The sequence below is a fragment of the Synchiropus splendidus genome, chromosome 1 (assembly GCF_027744825.2).
Source record: "Synchiropus splendidus isolate RoL2022-P1 chromosome 1, RoL_Sspl_1.0, whole genome shotgun sequence".
NCBI classification, from domain to species: Eukaryota; Metazoa; Chordata; class Actinopteri; order Syngnathiformes; family Callionymidae; genus Synchiropus; species Synchiropus splendidus.
In genome coordinates, this window is record NC_071334.1 from 22,382,323 (window position 1) to 22,407,123 (window position 24,801).

General features: G+C 42.8%; 1 protein-coding gene across 11 annotated transcripts in view; it reads right to left on the reverse strand.

Annotated features, from left to right (window-relative positions):
- The window catches only part of szt2 (SZT2 subunit of KICSTOR complex), a 53,381-nt gene that overhangs the window by 24,457 nt on the left and 4,123 nt on the right, over nt 1–24,801 (reverse strand). For 4 of the 11 annotated variants that reach the window (XR_008414243.1, XR_008414234.1, XM_053861088.1 and 1 more), the window contains exons 9-58: nt 24,601–24,771; nt 24,286–24,517; nt 24,088–24,217; nt 23,859–24,004; nt 23,619–23,771; nt 23,401–23,515; nt 23,096–23,301; nt 22,695–22,931; nt 22,542–22,620; nt 22,375–22,463; nt 22,035–22,203; nt 21,848–21,965; nt 21,588–21,701; nt 21,293–21,496; nt 21,126–21,223; nt 20,783–20,921; nt 20,191–20,493; nt 19,829–20,027; nt 19,490–19,537; nt 18,532–18,659; nt 18,142–18,409; nt 17,794–17,968; nt 17,511–17,600; nt 16,747–16,831; nt 16,138–16,425; nt 15,927–16,062; nt 15,551–15,667; nt 15,211–15,280; nt 14,896–15,081; nt 14,443–14,679; nt 13,120–13,354; nt 12,815–12,889; nt 12,346–12,484; nt 11,608–11,737; nt 11,231–11,351; nt 10,835–10,987; nt 10,571–10,673; nt 10,125–10,236; nt 8,386–8,473; nt 7,715–7,833; nt 7,464–7,628; nt 5,877–5,961; nt 4,538–4,717; nt 3,723–3,911; nt 3,048–3,241; nt 2,438–2,604; nt 1,924–2,021; nt 1,713–1,845; nt 1,459–1,589; nt 1,036–1,083 (exon numbers count right to left, since the gene is read on the reverse strand). Coding sequence is in view for 5 of the 11 variants with exons in the window: in XM_053861088.1 (XP_053717063.1) it covers nt 1,036–1,083; nt 1,459–1,589; nt 1,713–1,845; nt 1,924–2,021; nt 2,438–2,604; nt 3,048–3,241; nt 3,723–3,911; nt 4,538–4,717; nt 5,877–5,961; nt 7,464–7,628; nt 7,715–7,833; nt 8,386–8,473; nt 10,125–10,236; nt 10,571–10,673; nt 10,835–10,987; nt 11,231–11,351; nt 11,608–11,737; nt 12,346–12,484; nt 12,815–12,889; nt 13,120–13,354; nt 14,443–14,679; nt 14,896–15,081; nt 15,211–15,280; nt 15,551–15,667; nt 15,927–16,062; nt 16,138–16,425; nt 16,747–16,831; nt 17,511–17,600; nt 17,794–17,968; nt 18,142–18,409; nt 18,532–18,659; nt 19,490–19,537; nt 19,829–20,027; nt 20,191–20,493; nt 20,783–20,921; nt 21,126–21,223; nt 21,293–21,496; nt 21,588–21,701; nt 21,848–21,965; nt 22,035–22,203; nt 22,375–22,463; nt 22,542–22,620; nt 22,695–22,931; nt 23,096–23,301; nt 23,401–23,515; nt 23,619–23,771; nt 23,859–24,004; nt 24,088–24,217; nt 24,286–24,517; nt 24,601–24,771 (7,395 nt within the window). In the remaining 6 variants the exon portion in view is untranslated. The remainder of the gene's footprint in view (nt 1–1,035; nt 1,084–1,458; nt 1,590–1,712; nt 1,846–1,923; nt 2,022–2,437; nt 2,605–3,047; nt 3,242–3,722; nt 3,912–4,537; nt 4,718–5,876; nt 5,962–7,463; nt 7,629–7,714; nt 7,834–8,385; nt 8,474–10,124; nt 10,237–10,570; nt 10,674–10,834; nt 10,988–11,230; nt 11,352–11,607; nt 11,738–12,345; nt 12,485–12,814; nt 12,890–13,119; nt 13,355–14,442; nt 14,680–14,895; nt 15,082–15,210; nt 15,281–15,550; nt 15,668–15,926; nt 16,063–16,137; nt 16,426–16,746; nt 16,832–17,510; nt 17,601–17,793; nt 17,969–18,141; nt 18,410–18,531; nt 18,660–19,489; nt 19,538–19,828; nt 20,028–20,190; nt 20,494–20,782; nt 20,922–21,125; nt 21,224–21,292; nt 21,497–21,587; nt 21,702–21,847; nt 21,966–22,034; nt 22,204–22,374; nt 22,464–22,541; nt 22,621–22,694; nt 22,932–23,095; nt 23,302–23,400; nt 23,516–23,618; nt 23,772–23,858; nt 24,005–24,087; nt 24,218–24,285; nt 24,518–24,600; nt 24,772–24,801) is intronic. The other 7 variants (XR_008414235.1, XM_053861078.1, XR_008414242.1 and 4 more) reach the window with 4 other exon arrangements.

Consider the following 24,801-nt stretch of genomic DNA (forward strand, 5'->3'; position numbering starts at 1 on the left):
GGGCAGGGCTTCAGTCGGTTCACTCCCATTTATCCTCGGACACGCTTCAGTAGCAAGAATTAGGCACCTGCTTACTAGTTGGCTGAAGATCAGTAATGCAGCTCATGAAATCTCCAACATTCGTCTGTGTAGCTCTATCCTGACAAAGGCAACGGTCCAACCATCAAGAGATTAATTCATGCAGTGTTTGCATAGGTGGGTTAACAGACGTGTAACATGGAGAGACGAGATCAGATCAGACGGCATTGATTCATTTGTGCAATGGTGCGACGCACTGTACGGCGTCATACTAATCCTGCTGTCTTGTTCAAGAGGACACAGTCCTTTAAGAAAAACTAGTCCATTTAAGAATTCAGAGCAGATCTTTAATTAAGTGGACAAATCATTATGTTTGCTATTTTATAGCAGCATCATGACAGAAAATCATTATTTGAGTGATGAACTTGAACTTTTTCTTCAGAATTGGACTGGGACTTCAGAAGATCAATTTCGATCAATTATTACAGACAAAAAATAATGAATCCATCTGAATAACTCAGATTAATCCGATACAAACTTTGTTTTGGAGCAAACACCAATTCCAGGTGCACCGTTTTATAGCATGTGGTGTCATCACCAAGACAACCATGATGAAGGACCCTGAATGAGACTGCACCTGGGGACGGTGTTGTTTGTTTAAAAAAAAAAAAAAAACACACTGAAGAACACATTAGTGTTAATCTGAAGGCTGAATCATGATATCACTCTGGCAGCAGGAGGCACAATGGTTCCCACTCACTGCTTTCAGCAACATATTCTCACGCTCAAGACACCAAATAGAGACAATTTAAAACTGGACTACAGTGTCCTAGTATGATGCCAAAGTCAGACTGAAGCTTTCCACACTGCATCGCTGTTGACACAGTAGGGTTTAATTGATGCACAATTTCAACCTAGTGCAGCATATTGTGGGCAACGCACTGCGTAAGGACGGATTAAGGTACGGAAGCTGGTAGTTGAGCATGAATGAATTAATCTGACAAAGTTAAGACTTACGTGTGCACCTACTAAGCACTGGTGTGTTTTCTTCATCTGAACTGTATTCTGCAGGCAGACAGAGATGGCACAGACAGCAATGCGGCATGGACAGTTAAAAAAAAACAACACACTAATGGAAGAACAGACGTTAGACAGCTGCAGGCATTAGTCCATGCACACGAACAAAAGCAATGATAAACATGTTTGAAATAGATAAACTAAGTTAATCTGTCTGTTAGCACTATCAGAGAGTCACTGCTGTACTGGTTACGAAATCTCATCGTTCATGTTTGGAGCAGAGTTAGTGTTAGTGTTAGAGTTCGGCCTCATGCTTGTTTCAGTTCCACAGTATCGGAATACAACCATTGCACATCCGTCAAATTGAAAAAAAAAACTCTCAAAACCTCCGCTTCTAATGCAGGGAAACACGGTCAAAGTTACCTTGCTCTGTGCTGCAGTGCCACTGTTGGAAGTTTCGTCCGATAAGAATGAAGCTCCTCATGGTGTCCGGAGGCTGGCTGAAGTTAGGAACCAATGGAAAAGGTACATATGCATCTCCAGATTCAAGAGTGCTGGGGACGACAAAGAGCATATTCTAACCAACTAAAAAACAATTTTGTTCCATGAGGACCTAGACTTAAGAAAAATTCTTTGTTGGTCCAAAAATATACATCATGAATTTACTGATGACATACCTAGTTTTCTCAAATGCCTTCACTGTTGTATCACCGGCCAGAGAACTGACCAATTTGACAATCTCAGCCAGGACAGAAGGAAGAAGGAAGTTTGAGGCGACTTCAGCAAAGCATTGTTGGATGGACGGGCAGCCTGGTACCAGTGGAGATCGATAAGACGTCACACACCAACACCACATTTGAGCATAAACATTATGGCCATGACCATTACCCAGCTTTGCCATAAAATTGATCCAGGGCTGGCAGGTGTCTTGGTAGATCGGGTGCAGAGTGCCTGAGTCTCCCTCCTCAAGCTGACACACTTGTCGCCTAAGACACAAGGGAATCATTCACAGATCGCACTTGTCACATGCAGAAATGCTTTCACTGAAAAATAGATTAATAAGTAGAATATGATAAGCGGTCGAATCTCAGAGGGAATTTTCTGGAACAACTCCTTCTGACACAATAAATTCATAGCATCTGTAAATGTTCCCGATGCAAAACAAGCATCTTGTCTCAAGGAGATTCTTCCCACCTGTTCAAAGTTCTACATATCATCCAACCATCAGATCACCATATAGCCTCGCAGACCTTGCCTCAGGGTCCACAGTGGTTACCTCAGAGTTGACTCAGTTGAAGAGCACATCAAAGATCATCACCAGTTTGCAAACAAAACAGACTAGGTTACTGTAGGAGACAACTACTAAGCTATTGTCAGATATGCATCTAAACACACACACAACCTCTGGGCTTGCTCCAGCTCCACAGCCACCCCTCTGTCTGTGCTCCACTGCTGCTTCACACTCTCAGTCTTGTGTCTTCGCCGCGCAGCTCGGCCCTCTTCTCCTCTCTCTTGCACAATGTCGTCAGTTGTTTTGGGAGTGCTCAGTTCTGCCGTGTCAGGTTTATTCTGCAGGAACGGAACACTGCATGAAAATTGTGGCATGGTATTACTTTAATCCAAAACATCTCTGGGACTCCTATTCCTTCATTCATTTAATCTGTTGAAGAATGAACTTTTTCAGACAAATGAGAGGAATTTCTTTTTACTTAAAGTGTAACAACAAGACCATGATGCTTACCTGCAATGAAAAATTAAAAAGACTGAAAAAGCAGAAAACTTTTGACTGTAGAACCACATCTAATCCCCCAACAAAGCGCATTACAATGAAAAGAAACTGGACTTTTCACTCTTGAGCAGGTGTGAGCAAAAGTATTTGCCTGCCTATATTTAGGTGGCCCTTGTCAGAGTAAATGAAATATACTGTATACATATAGTAAAACATAATATAAGAATTTGAGACAATGTGTTCTGCTTCTAGCTCACCACCAGGCAGCATGAACACCACTCACCAGGATGTCCCAGAAACTGCGTCGAGAGCTCTTTCCAGTAGGAGTTGTAGACTCTGGTGTTCTGGACCCAGTCATGCTGTTGTTTGTGTTGTGCTGTGCTACACTGATGGGCGAGGGGCTGGTTTTAAAGACACGAGAGCCACTTCGCGGTCTGGGACTCTCCTTCATCTCCTTGACCTCCGGCAGTACAAGTCCTGAGGAGATATTCACTGTAGTCAGTATTGGAGAAGTCAGGAATAATATTTGACTGGATCAAACATGAATTTCAATTCTTATGTCCTGGTTCCACTAAGGCTATACATGTAAGATGTTCAAATTTGACAAGCATGCGCGACATTTGCAATCATGTTGACTCATTAAATGGAGGTCAACAAGGTCAAAATTTAGGCAAAAAAACGAATACTTATATTCACCTTGACAGCATCAAATTGCTTTCTCATGTTTGCAGAGGAAGCAACATACACGTTTTGCAAGTATTGCAAGCTCCAGCCTTGGAATTGAACCCAAAATATCCATCACCACTGACACTATAGCTCCCAAAGTGAATAGGTTGTTATTCATTTTGATCTGAATTTTGATGAAATTTTCTATGGATTTTCTAGGTAAAGTAGTAGTAGGTAAATAGGTAGTAAGAACACCACACTATTGAAGGAGGCAAGGTCCTGAAATACTCACCTTTAGCTTCCTCTTTGGTTTTAGCGGCAGGGCACAATGTTCCAAGGCAAAGTGGATTGGGAAGAACACGGAGCTCCATAATGACGTCACAAAGCGCGTGCCGTAGCGCCCCCTGTAGTTTGTCAGACAGTTGTAACGGGCTGATGTTGCCTTGTTCCCAGATGTCAAAGCGGACGTACAGTTGCGGCTCTGATTAACACAGGGAAAGGCTCTGTTTAGGATTGGTACTTAATATTATCCAGTGAATCACATTTCATTAAAACTGAATGACAAGAGGAGCAACACAACACTCAGGGATTTGTTGGTGATAAAGCTCATTGTCCACCGACCCATCTATGTGTTTGTCTTTTTTGAAGGAAAGGCAAATGGAAATTTCTGTTTTGACTTCCACTCTCCCAACTTAGAAACCATTACTACACATTCTAGAATTAAGTTCATCTCAGAAGACTTATTATGGACGACGGTTAAATTAATTGTCTGATAATCTTAATAAACTTCAGTAAAACCAGCCAATCCTGCTGTTTTGCTGCGCACACCGCTCATTTGCCTTGGATGAGAATCATCACCCCAGGGATAGCATTAGAAATTCTCCCAACTATAGTAGCCTCAGGAGGACAACACCAACATAACGTGCAAAAGAAGAAGAAATGAGAATCTGAGTAGAAGTTGTTGCTAAGGCATGTTTTGCAAAACATGTTTCTACGTCCAGGTGCAGAGATGTTTGTTCAAACCGCTACTGCGGCTCAAATAAATATACAAAGTTTTATAAGCTCCACTTGTCAAGCAGCTTCTCCAACACTGGCAATTGCTGGCACCTGCATTTGAGCTGAGACAATCCAATTCAACTTTCTTCACAGAGGTGAGCTCATCAAACTGTTCCGTGAGGAGGGGGCTGGCACACAAGTCCAAGGTCAGTGGTGAGACACAGTCCAGAGTTTGGAGATGAATGGGCTGGCTGTTGGAGCCCACATAAGTAAGGGTGATGCAGGCGATTCCTGAAAAGATAGTCAAATTACTTACAAGTTGTTTGACAAAGAAATCAGGTGGTAAACTGTGCAGGTCCGCACTGAGGTTCCACTGTATATATAAAATTAAGTCAACCAGATCATGCATCTTCAATCTAGTGAATGTCCATAGGTTAAAAAGACGTTATTGAAAAATAAATAAATAAAAACACCAGGCTTCACTTTTCTTCATGCAGTTAATGTGAAGCTAGAACGGTGAATATGAATAAGATTTTGAGTACTGTAGGTACACGTGTAATGTCTTAGTCCTAGAATTTATCTTTGTCAGGATGTTCGAAAAAACCAGGAGAGCGTCTGCCTCCCGCCACTCAGAGGCTCCCCTGCATGACTTAGATGTCTTGTACTGCAGTGTTTAAAGCTAATGAGAGACAGTACACATACCTCAACTTGGCAATTAAAAAGAAGTTAGGAGTCAGGGTAATGAACTGACGATCCAGGAGGAAACACTTCATCTCAGCTAGTGGTGAGGATTTGACAGTCACATAGAGGTGACTGATAAGTCGAGGTGAGTGAGAACAAGTGCCCACCAGTCAGGAGCTCAACTATAAGTCATAACTGGAGCATAACTGCCGATATGACAATGATAGTGTAACCACCTCCCCAAATAAGAGCATGTGAAGAAAGAAATTGATTTAATCAGTTCATCATTGTACCCTCAGATGCACAGTTGCCAGAGGTTATAGTCTGCATACTGGCAATAAAAAGAAAAGAAAGAAAGTATTGCCTTGGTGTGACATTTTTTCCAAAATGAAAAAGACAGTGACATCATGGACTAATTTCTTTATATTAATATACACCTGGGTGACAACAAAGATACCGGTTTATAGCTCAAATCTGAGGTCTTAGAAAAGAGAGAGTGCAGCAGTTTTGGATCACAAACGGAAGGGAGTATGAACTGTCAAGGAAAGATGCCATAATTGCTCTGTTGTAACTGAAGTCTAATGCTGGCTTAGGTTTCGTATATATGTTTTGGACGTTTCTCACAGAGTAAGATCGCCACATGATTTTATCCATTATGAGTTCATTCAAAGTGTGAGCTGTTTTGTGATAAAAGAGAATGAGACTTATCAGTTCCAGCTTCAGAAAGGGGTGCGGATATGTTTTATCCCAGAGAGGAAAATGTGTCTACCTTTGCCTCCAGTGCCCTGTCCTCCAGGTTTGTTGTAGAGGTAGATGTCCCCATCAGCCAGCTCACTATTGAGGTGAAAGTAGTGCTGGAGGGAACAGAGCAGTCATGACATAAACACATTACATACATCAGCACTTGCATCACATACGGTGACATGTCAAAGAACGTACCAGGGGTCAAGCACTTCATCTCAATCACTACAAATACAGATCACTTAAAACACCTGTTAAACTGTTGCACAGCAGCACAAACCATACTTTAGGGTCTAATTAAGTCTAATCTACAATATAGGAATAGTCAATACGGTTATTGAAATAGTCACTAAGTTCGCATATCATGCAAGAATCGCTAGTTTTGCTTTGATTTATAAAATGGCACATTTGCAAATATTATTAAGATTTAATTTCCTTTTATCAATACAGTGGTACCTCAGTTCAAAGACCACAATCCTTTCCAGAAGGTGGTTCAAGAAGCGAATTGTTCGAAATCTGAATCCATTTTTCGCATAACAATGAATGGAAAAAGAAATAATGCGTTCCAAGCCTTAAAATAGGCTTTTGTAGGAGTGAATGTAGAGTGTCTGCTGCAGGTGCGCTGTTCGTCTATGTGTGTGGCCGCTGCATGTGGGAGGGGTTGCCGAGTGAGTGACGTCTCTCCAGAAGTGAAGAGGTGCCCGGTGCGTGTCCAGCTCTGAATGTGCGCTTCTGTGCAGTTTGGCTGTGACAAAGTCATAAACCAAGTAACGCTCTGTCCCAGACTCGCCTCATCCCTGTGTGGAGAGCGAGCACCTCCCCTGTGACACTCTACCATGGTCCAGTGCGGAGACAGGAAAGGTTTTACACCTCAATATGAAGATAAAACAGTCAGTAAATGTAGCTAACGGGACACGTCTGCATACAGAGGCTGCGTTATACACAATGACAAAGCGCGTCGTGGGTAAGATGATCAGTCCGCACGCGTTATGGTTTTTCTGGCTTCTTTCGGGGGCGTTCGAGTTCTGGATTTTTGTTCGAAATCCGAAGCAAAAAAAATTCCGAGACGTTTGAAAACCGAGGCGCCACTGTATTTGAATACATGATGTGTTTACTGCAAATAATCCAAATAAAGCATCTGGCTTGATATTATATCTCACTTGTCGGTGCAGTAACATGACAAGTAAGACTTGGGAGAAAACTGAGAGGAAGTCAGTGCAGTGGAGGTCCAACAACTTATCTAGTTTCTGATCAATGCCTCTGCCGAGGAAGTTTTGTTTTGCCATTGATGTCTCCGTTTGTCTGTCTGTGTTCGAAGAAAAAAAAAAAAAAAAAAGAAGCTATGTACGGATTTTGAAGAAAATTTCAGGAAAAGGATCACCATCTGGAGCGAGGAATTTCTTAACCTAGGTCATATTCAGCCTTTGTGCCAGATTGGCATTTGGAAATTCTTCTTCTTGAATGGTAATTTGTCACAGGAAGTCATTGTTTTGAAGGTTTCCTAATGTATCTTTCTTACCCTGGCCACAGAACCAAAACAGAGGCAGGGAAACAGAAAGTCTGTGCGACCGTAATGCTAAGTCTAATGTAAAAGACGGTTGAGTCACAGTTGTACCTTGAAGTGGTGTGCGGTGTTGCTGTCTGTGTACTTGGGTATGTGCAAAAAGATGAGGAGGTTCTGTCTGAGGTAGTGAGCCACGGCGGGAAGCAGTGAGAAACAGTAGTGAGGCAGACTGAAGCTCATCACCTCAGTGGCAGGAGAACTAGACGGCTGGATGAACTGACCACAGAAGATAGAGAAAATCAGAATCAGTCTTGTTAGTGCATGGAGTGTTTATCGAAGTAAACCACTGAATCGGTTCCTACCTCAACGTCCGCAGGTGTCAGTTTACAGTTCCTGACCAACATGACTGTAATGATGTCCAAGGTTGTCTCATCCAGCCGCTTGCGCAGCACCTTCACCAGCTCATCTGTGATCTCTGGCCCTGAACAGCAAGGAGGTTAAATGCATTTGCCACAAATAACAGAAACAGCAAGCAGAAAGTCTGTTTGTATTAAGGACAGCATTAGGCCCTTTCCCACATTTACAAGGTGAATGCATGTTTTATTGTGGAGAGCTACTAAGAAGTGAAATTAATCTAGGCAAAAATGTAATGTTCTTCATAAGCTATACTGAAGGCCCCTGCTTTTCTTAGTTGGATACAGTCTTTGACTTGAAACCAAACCAACACTGACAGCAAGGGAAATGGATGAACAAAAAAGACACATTTGACTATAAAATAAACAGTTACATCAATGACATGAAACATAATTCAGAAGAGACGATAAGAAAATCAACTGATGGTTTGAAAAGAGTGTTGGGCCACAGATGTAACCTGGACATTAGATCTAATACAAAAGCGCCACCAACAGACAGAAACGTGAAGAGCAGAGTTGCCTATAGGGTATCAACTGGTTTCTATAAGCTAAATAAAAATAAGTACTTTATAAAACCTATTTTTATGAACTAGAAAAAACTCCACTCAAGGCAGTCTTACCAGCACTTCCCACTCCATGCACCAGGAGCAGTATGTGTTTGTCCACTTGTCCTACAGGACGAGTGCCCTCTAGAATAGATCTGGAGGCCTGAGGAGAGACGAAAACAATCTAAGCAGAAAGCTAGCAAACAATGATAAGTAACTGATACGATCAAGTGATCAGGTTTGTTTTCTGTGGTTGTGAACACTGTATAAAGTGCTAAAACACATTGTAAACATAATAATGCGCTCACTTCTTTGTTAACAGCACTCGCCTCAGTAAATGCATGCACATGTATACTGAGGGCCGCATTGGTGACAATGCAGAAAAAAGTAAAACATAGGTGGCCTTTTATTAAGCAAAAAAGCCATGTGAAATATTCAAGTGAAAACATTTGATTTGCTTTTATCAATAATAACTTTGAAGGACACATGCTGTGATGTTGTAAAAATGTGTCACCTAGTGGACAACTGCATTCACAGCATGTAGCTGGACTGGACTGTTATGGTAACCACTGTTTTATAAAAACAGGAGATACAGACAACATCCTGTGCCCTGTGGCAAAGACGACTGAAATGGATTACAACACCTGCCACCAAAGCCCCCTCAGACTGCTACAGGACACAAGCGACTCTATCTGTGTCCTGCATCCAGCCAGAGGCCATATGAGTAGGATGTAGGTGACTAAGTCATGTTTTCCTGCATGGTAGACTAGAAGCTGTTAAACGGCAGAGTTTACCCGCAGCACCAGATTAGTAGCAGAGAAGCACCTTGGATCGACAATTATCCCCACTTAACTTTCATAATCCTCGCTACTGCCTCAGGCTATGTGACTTTTAAGAGCTACAGCCAAAAGTTCACTGCGATGCTCACATGAACTCTTTATACACTCATTTGGAGAAAAGCTTTTTTTTGACTTCAGAACAGATCTGACACTACCACCACTACCACCATCAAAACACTTTACTAGGTAACTTCACTGTCTCTGGGACCATATGTGATTGAGCAAAAAATATGAAAAAGATAAAGAGCACACTCTTTAAGAATCAAATAACTGCGACACAAAGTCTATATTACCCAATAATGGCTCCTATTAGTGTCACACAATACTGATAAAATTCACATTTCTTTCCAATAATTTCAATACTAGCTAATGTATGGTATTGTTGCTATGCGATGCTTCTTCGATGGATTGTCTCAACAGCAATAATGAGCAAATTGTAAAGACTTACTAACACAACTGAGACGTGTGAATAGCATCACATAAGGACCTTTATCATTAGGCAAGGGATGCCAATTAGACATGCTCCAGTCAGGATTTATGCTGCCAATCATCGATGCTGATCACATGGCTTGAGTATCAACTTCAATCAAAATGTAGCTATGATGAGTCATTCTGTTTACATGTGAAAAAAATCAACCATTGAAAGTTCCTCAATGCAAATTTCCATTTCGTTTTCATACTGAAGACATAGCGGCTCTCATTTAAGTCGTGGCGCGCCACCATGACTGTTTTTTTAATGGGCAATGAGAAATCGTGATGGGCATTCATAGATCACGCTGATATTGGCAGATTACGATCAGTGGCCGATCGATCTAATGTCAAGTAACAGTTGCTTCAGGAAATCTGAAATTCTACAGCGTGGTGACAAAAATATGTGTAAATTGTAGAGCCACGTGTAAAGGTAAAAGTGGTGGTGAGCTCCATGTATGCAGTATAGGGATAACAAAAAAAGGTTAGTTTCAGTGAGACATTCACCATGTCCTCAGAATTAGAGGGTTCCTGGCTTCTTGCGAGTGCAGTGGAGCGGCTCAGGTGAACATTTCCATCAACATCAGAGTACTTCCCTGTTTGTGAGGTTTCACACAGCCTAAGAGGAGAAATGATTTGAGGTTAAACAAAACAGTCTTCCAATCTTTTGCTTTAAACGTAAAAGCAGATGGGTGAACATAAAATCTTTCCACAAGACATATGGGCCCCGAGTTCCATAAAGTCTTCGAAAGAAGAGACCCCCAATGTAGAGTTTGCATTTGTATTATCATAGGTCAAGAGACAGAGACCGAAGTTTGGCACATGCATGTCTGATTCTTTCGCTTTCAACTGTTCCACCCTGAAGAACCGACTGTCTCAAAGGCCAGTTCGCCGTCCCTGGGTTTAGACTATGTTTTTCCAGATATAGTAGCACACAAATTCGGAAACCCAACCTGAGGTAGAAGACAGACTTTGTTGTCCTCTCCTGGTAGACAAACATGTTTTTCCGGTTGACCACACAGAAAGAATTTAGAACAGACCGAAGTCCTTGGATGGCTGAAACACACACACACAAAAAAACAAAGTTTATGTAAGCAAAGAAAGAGGGATACAATAAAATACTATATTTTGTCGCAATTTGGGGGACAACGTGAAAAAAAAAAAATCTATCTGCGAGTCACTTACTCGCACACGTTACGTATCTCCTGGTTACTAACCTCTTGTCACTCCCATGTTGGGTCCCATCTTCAGTCGCGGGTGAATATGGATGACTGTGCTCCACACGACGTCACAGGCAAAATGACCAGGGATGAACTGCATGGTGGCAGCCAGGTAGTCTCTGGCCTGGTAACTCTCATCTGCACTGTAATCTATTAGACAGCGTAAACACAGATCTTCACATGCTGATAAAAGCCCTGATCATTTTAGCTGATTTAGCCCCATCAATCGGCTTCACTTTCTGAGTAAACAAAGGCGGACAAGAAGCATAAATTGGCTGATTATGTTACAGCAAAATTGATACACCATCAGTGGGTCTTCTGAGACGAATCACCAAAACTTCTGTGTGAAAGGGGCTTAACTTTAGAGATGCGCTCAAAGTTCTATGGACCTACCATCGGAAGTGTTAAGCCTCTGCCTATAAAGAGACTCATTCTTCCAGATATCCTCTTCACTCTCAGCCACCAGCAGAGAATTACACACATGGCTGTCGTGCAGGTCTTGCAGCAGCATTCGCTACACAACAGAAACGGGAGAAGCTAACATAAGAGGTTACACACCATATCAATACAACTATGAGCTACATTGTAGTGACGATTGAGACTGAAATAAAATTGTCCTTTCGTGCTAATGAAAAGGGCAGTTTTTTATAGGGTTAATAGGAATTACAGAGCTGTTTACAACAGCTAAACTGTGTTGCTAATTGTATCGTAGTTCTGTGAGTAGCGTTGACTGATCATTTCATGAAAGAACAAGTTGCGATGCTGCTGACCTGGTTGACTATACGACAGATTTCTCCGATCTTCCGCACCACCGTCTGACAGAGCAACATTAATTCAGAGACCGGCTCTTCCTGCTTTTCCAAATCTTCTGCAGTCTCCTCCTTTCCTTCGATGAAGCTCCTGTGAGGAGGAGGGGGCACAGGGTATGGATTCGATGAAGAACACAACAAGCAAAAAGAAAGAATTGGCCCTCACCTATCCAACAGTTGCTACACTGATTAAGAAGTTACACATCCACAGCTACTCTAGAACAGGGGTTGGAAACCTTTACTATCAAAAGAGCCATTTTGTTGCCTCTTCTGGTCAAGAGGAATAGTCTAGAGTTGCAAAATACTACAGCTTATAGACTTTATTTTTTTAACATTTAGTTACTTGCAAATATCCTCTTGAAGTCTAAAGGAGACTTGAAAACTAGTATGGCTTCCACCGTCAAACTCAAGGTGAGCTTCTCTCCAGATATCTATACAGGAAGAGTGTTGTTAGTTCGTAAAACTTTTTAATCCCAGCCGGTCAATTGAAAAAGCAGCCTCCCAGCATGCTTGTATCCTGCCACATGCTGTCTTCAGACAAGGGATAGGTGATGTAAGGACCGTCAAGTCTCAGTCAGGCGCTGCAACACTGTATTCTTTTGTCTAAAGTGAAACCTCAGAAAACCATCTAGGCTCATAACACAGTGGAAAGGGAATATTGGAAGAATGACCAAGTCCTAGCTCATAGTGTTGACTAACCTGGAGTGTGAGTAGACTTTGACTCTGTCTTGGTGAATCTCCACGATCAACCAGAAGTCTGGCATCATAGGTGAGCGACACTCCCTTTCATCCAAGGTGGGACTCTCACACTCAGAGTCGCTGCTGCCCCCATCATACCCTTCACACAGAAAATAGAGACAAATGTAACCCATCACATTATACCTTTTTGTAAAAAAAAAAAAAAAAGTGATTATAGTGAAGTGATTATATTTAATAAAGGCACATTATATATATATATGACAACAATGGATACAAGACATTTTTAAAGACATTGATTTCATAGTGTAAGTTTTACTTGTCTGTTGAATGTGAATGTGAGTGGTTATTTATTTCTGTTATACTTTTGATACTACTACGACTTTTTATCATAATAATTACCAATTAATAAACGCTTAAATAACGTTGAAACAGCAATGTAACATCACATTATAATTGGTTTAACACCCACCCTGCATGTCAGAATCCAAACTGCCCTGACTGGAAATGACACTCTGGACACGACTTGGCCTGAGCTTACCAAAACCTGCAGAGACAAAATGTGCGTACGTCACTGAGTGATAACTGCGTCTAGCAAACATTTGAAGAAGAGCAGAGATTATTGTCGTGATGAAATGACACAGTTAGGAAAGAAGCGCTGGCAGCCATCTTAATATTTCATGGTACTCAAAGGAACAACTGGATTGTCTGCTAAAATGAACATCCAGCAAGCAAGGAAAAACAAACAGCAGATGTGATACAGAAGCGTAGACTCACTGGTTGAGGCTGACAGCGTGGACTCAGCCAGGCTAACACTGGATGGCGTCTTTGGTGGACACATGGGGTCACCCTGCAGAGTACTGGACTCTGGTTTGTCCACCACTATAGATGCAGAGATTTGTGATGCACTGCACTCTGTGTTAAGTTTTGACTCCATGTCTTTATTATTGATGTCAGCAGTCGAATCATTTGACAGGTCAGCTGAAATACACAAAGTTGTCTGCTCCTCCATCTGCAAAAACACACAGACACGCACACAGACACGCAGACACGCACACAGACACGCGCACGCGCGCACACACACAGACACGCGCACACACGTGCACACACGTGCACACACGTGCACACACGTGCACACACACACACACACACACACACACACACACACACACACACACACACACACACACACACACACACACACACACACACACACACACACACACACACACACACACACACACAAAATTGAGTCTGGTCTATTTTGGATCCGTCTTTAGTCATGAGTAAAGCTTTGTTTCAGGGATGATTCGAAGTGAAAAAAACTGCTCCTGAAGCAAGGAAAATGAGAACATGGTTTCTGCTACCTGCTTTAAGACTTCATAGCACTCATACACTGATAGATCACGGAGGTTGAAACTGATAAGCATGAGGTTTAACACAAAGCTGATGGTCATGACGAATAGAAAAAGGATAGAAAGCAGGAACAAGCTTCGTTGTCCGCGCCATGCTTCTCATCACTGTCATTTACAGCACGACTATCGACACGTGCAGCCTCCATGACTATGTGCAGTGTATTTTCTCCCGCGTCTGCCACTATTTCCCCATTGCATTATTCTAACATTCCTGCTATACAGTGAAGCACGGTCTCCAGTATGCGCTTCCTGTGGACTCTTGGTGTACGGACGTGTTGCTACAGCAGATGCAGCGTCACCTCTGTCATACTGCACGAGTGAAAATCTTCAGCGCCTGAGTCAGTCAAATTCGCTCATTTCCGCTGTGCCTACTAGGAAACTACAACCTCTCTCGACTGTATATCCTCCAGAACTGCAATAGAAAGCTGCCCACAAAGGTTGCTCAGATTGAGGCGACATGTGTTCGGCATCTGCTTTTGTTAAGTAGTAATAACTGGTTTCATATTTTCATCTGGGTTAGTATAAACGCTGCCCGTTGCAACTTTGGTGCCCAAAGGGGAAAGTGATTTTGATTCTTACTCCACAGGTCACAGTATTAGGATGAGTGAGCTCATTTTTAGTCAAATCTTTTTTTCTCCATAGAGAGAAAACATTCTTCGGAAGAAAACAAATTTAAGTAACTGACCTGTCTGTCCGCCTCCGTCTGGGCCTCTTCACTGGGCTGCAACACTTCATCCAGCTGTTCTGTTTCTACCGCTGAAGTGCAGGGCCTGCTGCTGCCTGGTCTGGTCTCAGGGGTTTCCTCTGACATTCTCTTTGTGATGTGCAACCTCCGTGGGTGAAGCCGGCTCAGAGAGATATAATAGAAGCCATCCTGTTCTCCGTTTAGTAAATAACCTGGGAATGATGTTCGGCGAAACTCCTGCAGAATCATGTAGTTGAATTAACAAGCGGCTCGAGGAGCCGGAAAAAACAACAGCAACATCATTTGTGATAAACGGACCAAACCAATATTGCATTATTACTCAGGTGTCTTCATGGCATTCCATGTTATGACATCACTTCCACTGGCCAGCCTCTGACCGCTCTTGTGAATCTATGCGTACGTGTGTTTGTGTTTATGTGAGCACTTCCTTGCCTCTTTAAATTTTTCAAGGGACTGCTCTGGCCTGAAGACAAATTGTAGTGCCACATCTTCACAGTGACAGTGCAGTCGACCACTGGACCGTATCACATGGTCAGCGACTTTGTGAAGTATGTTGGATCCGATGACTCTGGAGTGACGCAGCGCAGAGACAATTTCGTCCTCCAACAACCAGCGTATCTGAGAGGGAGATGGCAATAAACATAAATAAAGTGTTAAAAACTCTCCTTTCAAAATTAACTTTACATCTGTCCCTTGTAAAAAAAAAAAAAAAAAAAAAAAAAAAAATCAGAAGCAATGAACACTCACCTCATCCATAGTAGCCAAGATTGCCAACTTATGAGGTTCTGGGAGTTTGGATAAAGCTTCACCTGAAACCCTTAAAGAAAGACAAAAAAAAAATCATCATAATTATAGAACCTGGCGTCCAAGTATTATGATTTTATTCAACGATTATTTCATAATCTGACAGGGGAAAAAATGTTTACAATATCCATCCACAAATATACAGCTCATTTTAGTTATTTTAGCACAAATAGGTCAAATATAAAATCAAATTCATAACGAAAAGCTTAAATGTAAATGTGTGAAAATGATTCTATTTACCGTTGTCTAAACATATAAGAGCGGTAACATCAAGGCAACTTACCCATCAAGCTCGGCTCCCCTCAGACCATCTAGGACTGTCATCAACTCCTCATCAGACCTGTAGGAAGACGGCTGGCCTGGAGAGCGGTTCAGAGACACGCTACTTTCTGAAGTGTATCTGCACACACAAGGAGCAAATATAATAATAATAACCCTCAAAGTCAGGATATTTAAAGAAGGGAACTCTGCTCAAGTTGTAGGTTGAGAGAGTTGCATGACCGTGGGTGTTAGCTTTACGGGGTGTTCGCCTTCAGTGTAAACCAGGGTTTATAGGATTTGCCTCCAATATGCCAACTCTCCATTTTATAAAGCATTTACAGTTTAGTTACCAACAAAATGTTCAACAAAACTTAAACTACTCTGCCTTAAAGACGCACCTGTTATGATGGAAGTCATTGATCACTTCAATCTCCAGTGGTAGCGTCAGAACAAACAGGTCCAGTGTCACAGAGAGTTCATTTAAGTCAAGAGACTGAAGCTCTTTGTAATTTTCCAGGCAGGAAATGACTTCACCTGAAATTATGAACATATATTATGAATCATCTAGAGTGTAGAATCATAAAATAGAAAAAAAAAACATGTGCTCACCAAGACACGTGGGAAGTGTTTGAATGGGCATGGATCCGTGGCAGCTTTTCATGCTGACAGAGCAGGTGACATGAACAAACAGTGGCGGCATGTCTAGTTGTGTGATGTCCACCTCCAGCAGAGAGTCTCCATCTAGGATACTGAATGAGTCCTGGTCTTGGTTGAGTGTGTTGGAATCAGACAAAGACCGGTTTTCCCCAGCCAGGGATCCAACAGCAGGCTGATCCTCATACTCCACAACCAAGTCAGTGTCACTCTCTGTCATGATGCAGCAGCCCAGCATGTTATCTACAGGGAGACCAACGACTGGTGAAGCTGTTCAGTGTGCTTCAGACATTACAACAAATCTCCATAAAAGAACAGGCATAATGAGTAACTTCTCCTCTTTGCCAAAGGCAGTCATTGAGCAAGCAGTTAATCTAATTTCTATTCACAAAACATCTGTGAAATACCCCTCATACACCAACATCGGCATCTGATCTCAGTGCAGCATGTGCCGCTCTGGATGTTGATGAACTTTCAGTTAGTTTTCAACATCATTGCTGGGGTATTAAGTGGAAAACAATAACACAACCTCCCCTCAGACAGATCTTGAGAGTGAACACTCACCATCCTCAGTTGCTGGCTCTGCATCTGATACTAGCTCCACGCTGGGTTTCCTCTCAATGTCCTCGCTGTCCTCAGACTCATCCTGCTGACATAAGACATGTGTTATCGGCACATTCCAACACCTGGACACATTCGTCAATCAACCTTGTCACGGGTGACACAACTACAATGAGCAGTCTTGCATGAATACAGCTATCACATTTATAACAAAATATGTCAACACTTTTGAAGAACTTGAAACGATACAAAATAGTGGCATTGGAGGCCTCAAATTATAGTGACAGAGAATCATTGTGTTGCACAATACTGACACCTGCTGGATCGTTGCGAGCAAACTACTTATCCGACTAAATTAGATTCGATTCGAAACAAAGTAGTGACCGAGTACATACAATATCATTCACTGTATTTTATGTTATATACTGTACTATTTTATATCTTCAGCTAAGTTTAGTGAAGTTTGAAATTCCTCTATAATTCTTCCTCTATACGTTCAAACAATTTTTACACGTGACCTAACATGAAAACGGAAGCTGAAGTGTTCAATGTAAGGATGCTTAATACAACAAATGATCATGGTAGGTCAAACTTAAGTAATCTGCCGATTTATATTTGCGGAAAAAAAATTAAGCAGATCTGTTGTGGATCGACAAGTGGGCGTTAAATGTTTGGATTGGAGGCAGATTTGCAGATGTTGCACTGAACGAACAAACAGGGACGATAAAATGCAGATAAACTATTGAATAAAAATAAGTGGCACTCACCTCTTTCTTGGATACAGGGCAGTAAAAGAAGTAATGTGGATTGGAGGGAACAGTCTTAAAGTATTGAGACACAGTCGCCATGAACTTGTCCTGTCCATGAGATAAGAGAAACCACAGTAGTTGTGAGAACGCAAATCTGACTTCAAACCCATACAGCAATCAAGTAAAAAAGTCCATCAATACGCAGACTATGTGCTTTCTGAAAATACACTCCTGATCGCAGAAGAAAATGAACCCCAATGAAAGATCCTTCAACCAACATTGTGCCAGTCAGGGACATCACCTGTATGATCTTGTGCAGATCTGGACACACTTCACAATTGGGCTGATTATGGAGCAGAGTCAGAGGGAATGCTGGTATCTTGGACATGGTAGTATTATCCAGGTCCAATGGACAGGTCGCAGGAGAAGACTTCTCCTCCCTGGATTCAGTCTCACTGGCATCATCCATTTCCATACTGAAGGCAGACATTGATGAGATCAATGGGTTTTTTTTTAAACAGTGAGTCTGAATTTTAAAGACACCCGGTTCCGGTACAATTTCAATAGATCACACAGACAACTTTCATGAATTCTTGTCTTTAAAAATGTCTATACTGCAAAATAAATGATCAGGATCTGCCGCGCTGACCTGGATGAGGAGGCGAGGACAGATTTCACATCCGGTCGTGCCAGCTCAACGTCTCCAATGGTAAAGGTGGGAGGACCGCGTGAGGGTTGAGGTGTCATGTTCCATGTCGAAGATGCTCCACTCTCATTAAAAAGCCTGATGTGTCCACAAAGGGTCTGCAGGAAGGAAGTGATGTCGATCTCCTGCAGGGATTCCTCACAGTAGTCCATGGCCAACAACACATCCTGGGAGTTGATGCTGTAAGACTGCTGCAGGCTCCTGTACACACCTACCAGCACAGGTTGTGGATAAAGTCAACGAAGATACAAAGATAGTTCAACATCCAGGCCAATACACAAGGTAAGTGCATCATTCACATGCAATTCAAATAAGAACATTGAAAAACATCACCTTTGACGAAGCTGTGGTGGTAATGCTCCTGGAGAAGACTGCAGTAGTTAGCCAGCTCCTTGTTTTTGTGAGGTTGTGAGAGAAGGTCGGACCAGGGAGACGGGCTGCTACGGTCCTGAGACAGAGACCTGGAACACGGAGAACAAAGAATGATGCTTCAAACCATGCTTCCCAATATGGTCACAATACATCAAATCCATCAACATCAAAAGCAAAAGCAGTTAAAGTACTGAGCCAAGATCTCCACAGTGAGAAAGGCCAGGGAAACCAACAAGCCTGTGAAGGACAAGAACATATTTACGAGTCATGAATCCATGACGGCGGCAATCCAACATTAACAATGATCTGTACACCCACTGCAAATGTAATGCACATGCCATAAAGCACTGTATATTTCCTGTGTTCCTGTCACCCGACATATAGTGCACCTACTTAAGTCATTTAAACAGTCCATTGATGAGCTTCAGTGTATCACCACATTAAAGATTGTCATCAGCATCAGAGCACGATCTGAAGCAAAGTTATTGTCTTGGGTAGCAGTGTGCGTGCAGAGTTGTCGGGAGTGGCTGGAAGGCAGTGCCCCTGTGGCCAAAGTGTTTGCAGTGTATTCTGCAGCTCACCGGATCCATAAATGAGTCAACTTTGCAGAATCCCAAGATGGCTTTTTCATCCACCTCATTTGGACCATTGTTTAAAAAATAAATACATAAATAGCGTTTTCAGGTTAAGCTGCAAACAAAACCAGAAGCAGTTAGGGCTTGTGTCTAAAACGTGAAATTGTGTGTGCAGTGTGACATAATAGGTGCGTTGGGTGAGGAGAGATACAGGCAGCTGTGTCAGGGAGTTAACTAGATCAGCAACACTTTGACAGTCCAGCAAGGAGAAGCGAATCCTCAGCATGAATGCAGCACCTCACCAGAGACGGAAGGAGAGCAAAGACTAGGGCGAGCAGTGCTACCTGAATTTCATCTGCTGATACATCTCCCAGGACCCAGCATCTCGAGGTCTACTCCCAACGGTGGAGACATCCAAAGACAAACATGTTAATGATTTCACAAAGAACACAATTTCTAGGGGCTTCTTCATTCAGGGCTTTGGGACTGGGCCGCTTAAAAATGGGTTGGTTCACGTATGTGTTAAGAGGAAACTCAGTCAAGGGACAAACCATCTGCTCACCTCAACACTTAAAGTGACATTGAATTTTGAGCAAAGATTTCTACGTCTCATGCTTTTGTTCTGTAATCCGCAAAAGAGTTGCTGCAGCCCTCATTTTTTGAACTACCAACTTTGTCAGTACCTGAAAAAGATGTCTCGAGGCTGACGGCTAGGGTTGGGGTGCACCAACTGCTCCCTCAGCTGTTCCAATGAACAGTTGTAGACATAGACTGGACACTTGCACTGGTTGCTGTTCTCCTGGGAAACCTGCCGACTAAAAGTGATATGGAAATCTTCTTTTTGGGGTTCAGAGAACTGAACTCCCTCTTTGTCCCCAAGACCTGGAAGAGAAAAATAATAGCCCATAGTAAAATGGCCAACAACAGAATTTAATACTAAGTCGCTGAGCAATACTGTAATGGTTTCATAACATGATTGTGTTCCAGTTCATCTGATCTAACATCAGCTTTGGTCGTTGAGAGTTGAACAAAAACTGGGACTAACCCAAGCTATCAGGAGCAGGATCCCAGCCATCAGGATCCACAGAGAGGTAATCGACAGTTAGAATCTGGCCTTCGGGCTGTGGCGAGAGCATGGGTGACCAGGTGGTGAATTGGCCGCTGCTTGAGCTCCTTCGCATCTTGTCAGCAAAGCTGATGCTGGACTCAGACCTGTCCAGTCCACTAGTGGAGCCGGACAAAGAGTCAGCCTGTGACTTGTTGCTAGGAGTCAGAGTATCATCATCCTGTGAGTTCAGGTGACTCTGGGCCACTGGGTCCAGACCTGAGGTCATCAACATCAACACATCTGAAAAACAAATATGCGCATAAATATACAGAAGCACAGAGAACATTTAACACTGAGAGCTTCAGCACTCATGTTTAGGACTCAGGTGAGAGCTTCACTCCCATAATAAACAAGAAGACTGAAATGGCTACAGTGAAATTCAGCATAATATTCATATAATCATCATCTCATCATTTCCTTGAGCTCATAAATCCTACACACTCAAACTGTCTAGTGGATCTTCCATGGCTTGAAAACAAGCTCATCTTTCTCCAATATTCAGGAGTATTGGCAGCATCAGAGGACCAACCTTGGAAGGTTGCAGGGAGGAAGGTGAGGATGATTTGCTGAGAACCAATGTGCTTGGCATAGCATCTCCACTGTGGAACCGAGCAGCTTCTTTCACCAAGCAAGGGCTCCTCATCGACCAGGTCAGCATTACTAAAACTCTGCAACAAAGCAGAATAGAGACACAAAAACAGAAGCAGTGAGCCATCAATAGATTACAGCCATATCTTGCACTAGTTTTGCACATATACATTACATATAAGCATAAAAATATTTGTTTTCACCCAGTGAATTTTTTTTTTTTTTTTTTTTACAGTGAAAACACCAGTGCTGCTAAAGAAGGGCTTCTGCATTACAGGCTGTACCTGTAATGTGCTGGAGGATCCCATTACTTCTTTACTGCTAGCTGTGGCGTGGAATGACGTAACTGTGTCTTGTCTTTCTGGAGGTTTCACAAACTCCTCTGACAACACAACAAGTACGTCAGAAGAGGAGCAGAAATGTGGGGACTATCTTCATCGCAAACATTCACCTTTAATTAAAGGCAAGGAGAAGGGTGCCACATGACCTTCCCTCTCTCGTTCCAAAATGTGCTGCATGAAGTTGATGTGATCATTGTTGACCAACGGGATCTCCCTGTCACTCAGATCCTGCTCCAAGCTGCTGTGAAAGAGACTGAGCAGGAGCTCATTGGGCAAGCAGGGACCAGCGTGGAGCTGATCCTCATTCGATGCATCTGCACATTTGACAAAAGACAAGAACAAAAGAATTTCAGTTTCAGTTGTTTTTGCCTGTGATTCCTGAGCACTGGTACAGTCAAGAGTTACCTTTGCAGAACGTCAAGAAGAAGAGCTCCACTTGTTGGCACTTAGGCAGCAGTTGAATGAGGTCAAAGTGAAAAGGAACCATGTGAATACTGTCCTCGGGAGGTGAGACATCACCTGTGATCAAACAAAGGTTGGAGATATGCTCGCGTTATCAGAAGTAAATAAGGCCGGGACAAATGAGAGGCAAAATCAGTGAGTACTACTTTACCAGTACTATTTACTGTTCCCACACAAAACTACTGACAAAAGCTGAACGTTACCTTTGCCATCATTAACTCCAACAGGCAGTGAGAACGACTGGTCCTTATTCTGACAAAGTTGGCTGAGATACTCAAACGTCATCATGGTGGACATGCAGGCAAAATCACGGGGAAAGACCTTCAAACCAAAATCACAAATCAAACAAGGTGACATTGCTTAAAAAAATAACAATAAAAATGTACACACTGCTTGAGGAATCTGTTGATACGTCAGCCCCTCCAGGTGGCGATGTTGCCATGTGCAGTTTGTGACTGTGCCTGACTGAGGTTCCACCCAGCACTCTGTAACCAGGTTCAATTCTGTGTCCTGGTCCACAGGCTCTACCTCAGTGTCGTTGTCATCATCCGTGGAGAAGCTGAAATCACAAAAGATCTGCTGCACGAGACTGGTAGTATTCTCAATTGAATGTGGCACCACAATAATTTGAAGTAAAATAAACTGCATGATAAAGCTTCTGCAATTCATTTAGTTCAATCCCTCTTCAACTTAACTAAGCTTAATATATACTGTAAGTGGGCAGTAATACCTGTCTTTGGTGGAGGTGCAGTGAGGCGGGAAGAGAATGTACTGAACAATACAAGAGTGACTCTCTGAGTCAGTGTCACTTGACATGCCCTGTAAAACAATTGTGTATTCCAAGTTTAGTCATTTGAATAAATGTTGGTGGGTTTGTCATATCTGGCTTTTCTTTACCTTCATTGGCAGCTCTATCACCATGTTGACAATTCCTTCTCCACTCGCAGCAAAATGAAAACCTTCAGAAATGCGGATTCTACAGCGACAAAAAAAGCCTCACTGAAAGTTATATTCATTGCAAGTCAGTCAACAAAGGAAGCAAACACTCACTCTGACAGCATAGATAGGATGTGGGCAACAGCCTGCATGGCTATAGCTGGGCCTTGGCTGCTCTGCACGGCCCACACCCAGCGTCGGTGCAGAAAGTAGCGGGACAGTGACGCCAGTGTTGATGATGCGGTGCGGTTGGCTGCCATGCTTAATGGCACAGCACTGTTTGATGGCTGCGGAAAGTTCTCCATGTTGAAGATGAATGGAGTCCTGAAGTCCAAAGGCAGCTTATCATACCTGCGGACAGAGTCGGAATAAAACTTAAAGTTGGGCTACATCTAAGCTAATTTTGCAGGTGTGCAAATCCCAGTCTGTGGAAAAAAAATCCCTCACTCATATATGTCACACATGTGGGTTGTTCACAACATTGGTTTGTTTTAAAAATAATTTGAAGCACATACCTGATGAGAAGCTTCTCCAGGGGTTTGTTTAACACCACCACACAAGGTCTATCTGACAGAGCGGGTTTTCCTATGGGGATGGAGGGTGACTTGGACGGGGATGGATGTCCAACCACCTTTCTCTTGGCCTTGGGGGTGGCCTCTTTGTTTTGAACGCGATGTGGGAATCGAAGTTTGAGGATTTGATCCCGCAGCTCATCCACAATCTAGAAAGAAAATTGTGATTTCTGAGCATCAAATTCAACTCCAGTTTCAGACTGCATAAACAGTATTTCTTAAGAGAGCAGATTTGAGATGCTCACTACCTTGTTCCTCACATGTGCTTGTGTTCCAATGGGAAAGCCTAAACGCAGGACGATGCAGGGTGTCTTGGAAATTAGTCGCACCAGGTAGAAGGAGGTGGGAGGTTGGTCAGGCAAGCTGTGAAGAGCAGCACAGTAAGTTCTTTGACAGACAAAAAGCCGCTCAACAAACTCGAAGGGTGTGCTAACCATTTATTTGTTTCTATCTAGCTGAGTCTCACCTGTATATAAGTTTCACATAAGAGTAGCCCTCCACCAAGACAAAGCTACTCCAGTCCCTCAGCAGAGAAGTGAGAGCTGAGTGAGAGATTCGACACTGGATAGTGCTGTAGCGTCCGTTGTTTCCAGCTGTGTGCAGATACTTAGGCACTGGCCTGAAAGAATGAGCAACAAAAAGTGTAAAACTGAAAACGTACAGTGAATCTTCTAACAAGGCAAGACAGAACAGAGAAGTGTCTCACATGTCATGTTCAAGAATGATGGCAATACGATGCATGTGCAACCATCTCTGCCAGAAGTTGGCGTCCATGGAGAGAATGGGCTTCCAGTAGGATGCAAACTGGGACTGAGAGAAGTCTTTTGAGCCACTGTGCTGCAGGGACAGAACCTTCAAACACCAATCAGAACAAACCTAGTATTAGTGAATTGGGAACTAAGTGTAAAATGGAACTTCATAGTCGTAAACAGTACAGGAGTAGTAGATCCAGGAGGGATGTAGAAAAGTGGAACCCCATTTTTTGTGCTCTCGGGGATGGTGTAGTTCTCAGGGACTGAATTAAAAGACTGGAGGTGTACCAACATCTGGTCAGTCTGATTGATACTGGATGAAAAAAAAACCAAACCATTACATCATATAAAATGTGACAATATTTCCTTGCGACGTCAGACCTCTGGAGAGTGTTCCAGAAGCGACGGATGACAGATGTGCGGTACGGGCTGGTAATGGGTTTCCTTTGTGTGCAACTGATGTCATGCAATATGTCGTAGCTTCCCTCCATCGTCACCTCCACCTTGGTCGTGCGATTGGAAGGGTCCAGTGGCCAGCTAGCTGCCGCCACATACTCAATGTGCATATTGTGCTTCCACAGCAACACAAGTTTCACCTCCAGTTGAGTCCCGCCTGCAAACCAAAATCAATATTAAAAAAAAAAAAAGTGAGATAACAAAAACAAACATATCAGTGAGGGAAGATTTGTCTCTGACCTTTGGTCAGGCTGATCTCCCTGATGGTGTAGCCTTCTCTCAGGCGTACGGACACCACGCTGACCAGATGAGCGTGCACGTCCTTCTCTGTGTGCTTTTTTCGCCTCATGACCAGCGCTGGGTTTCCACTGGCAGACACCAGGTGCTCATTGAACAGCTTGTGCTGAGAAACTAAAAAGAAAAAGAACAGCGGTTATGAAG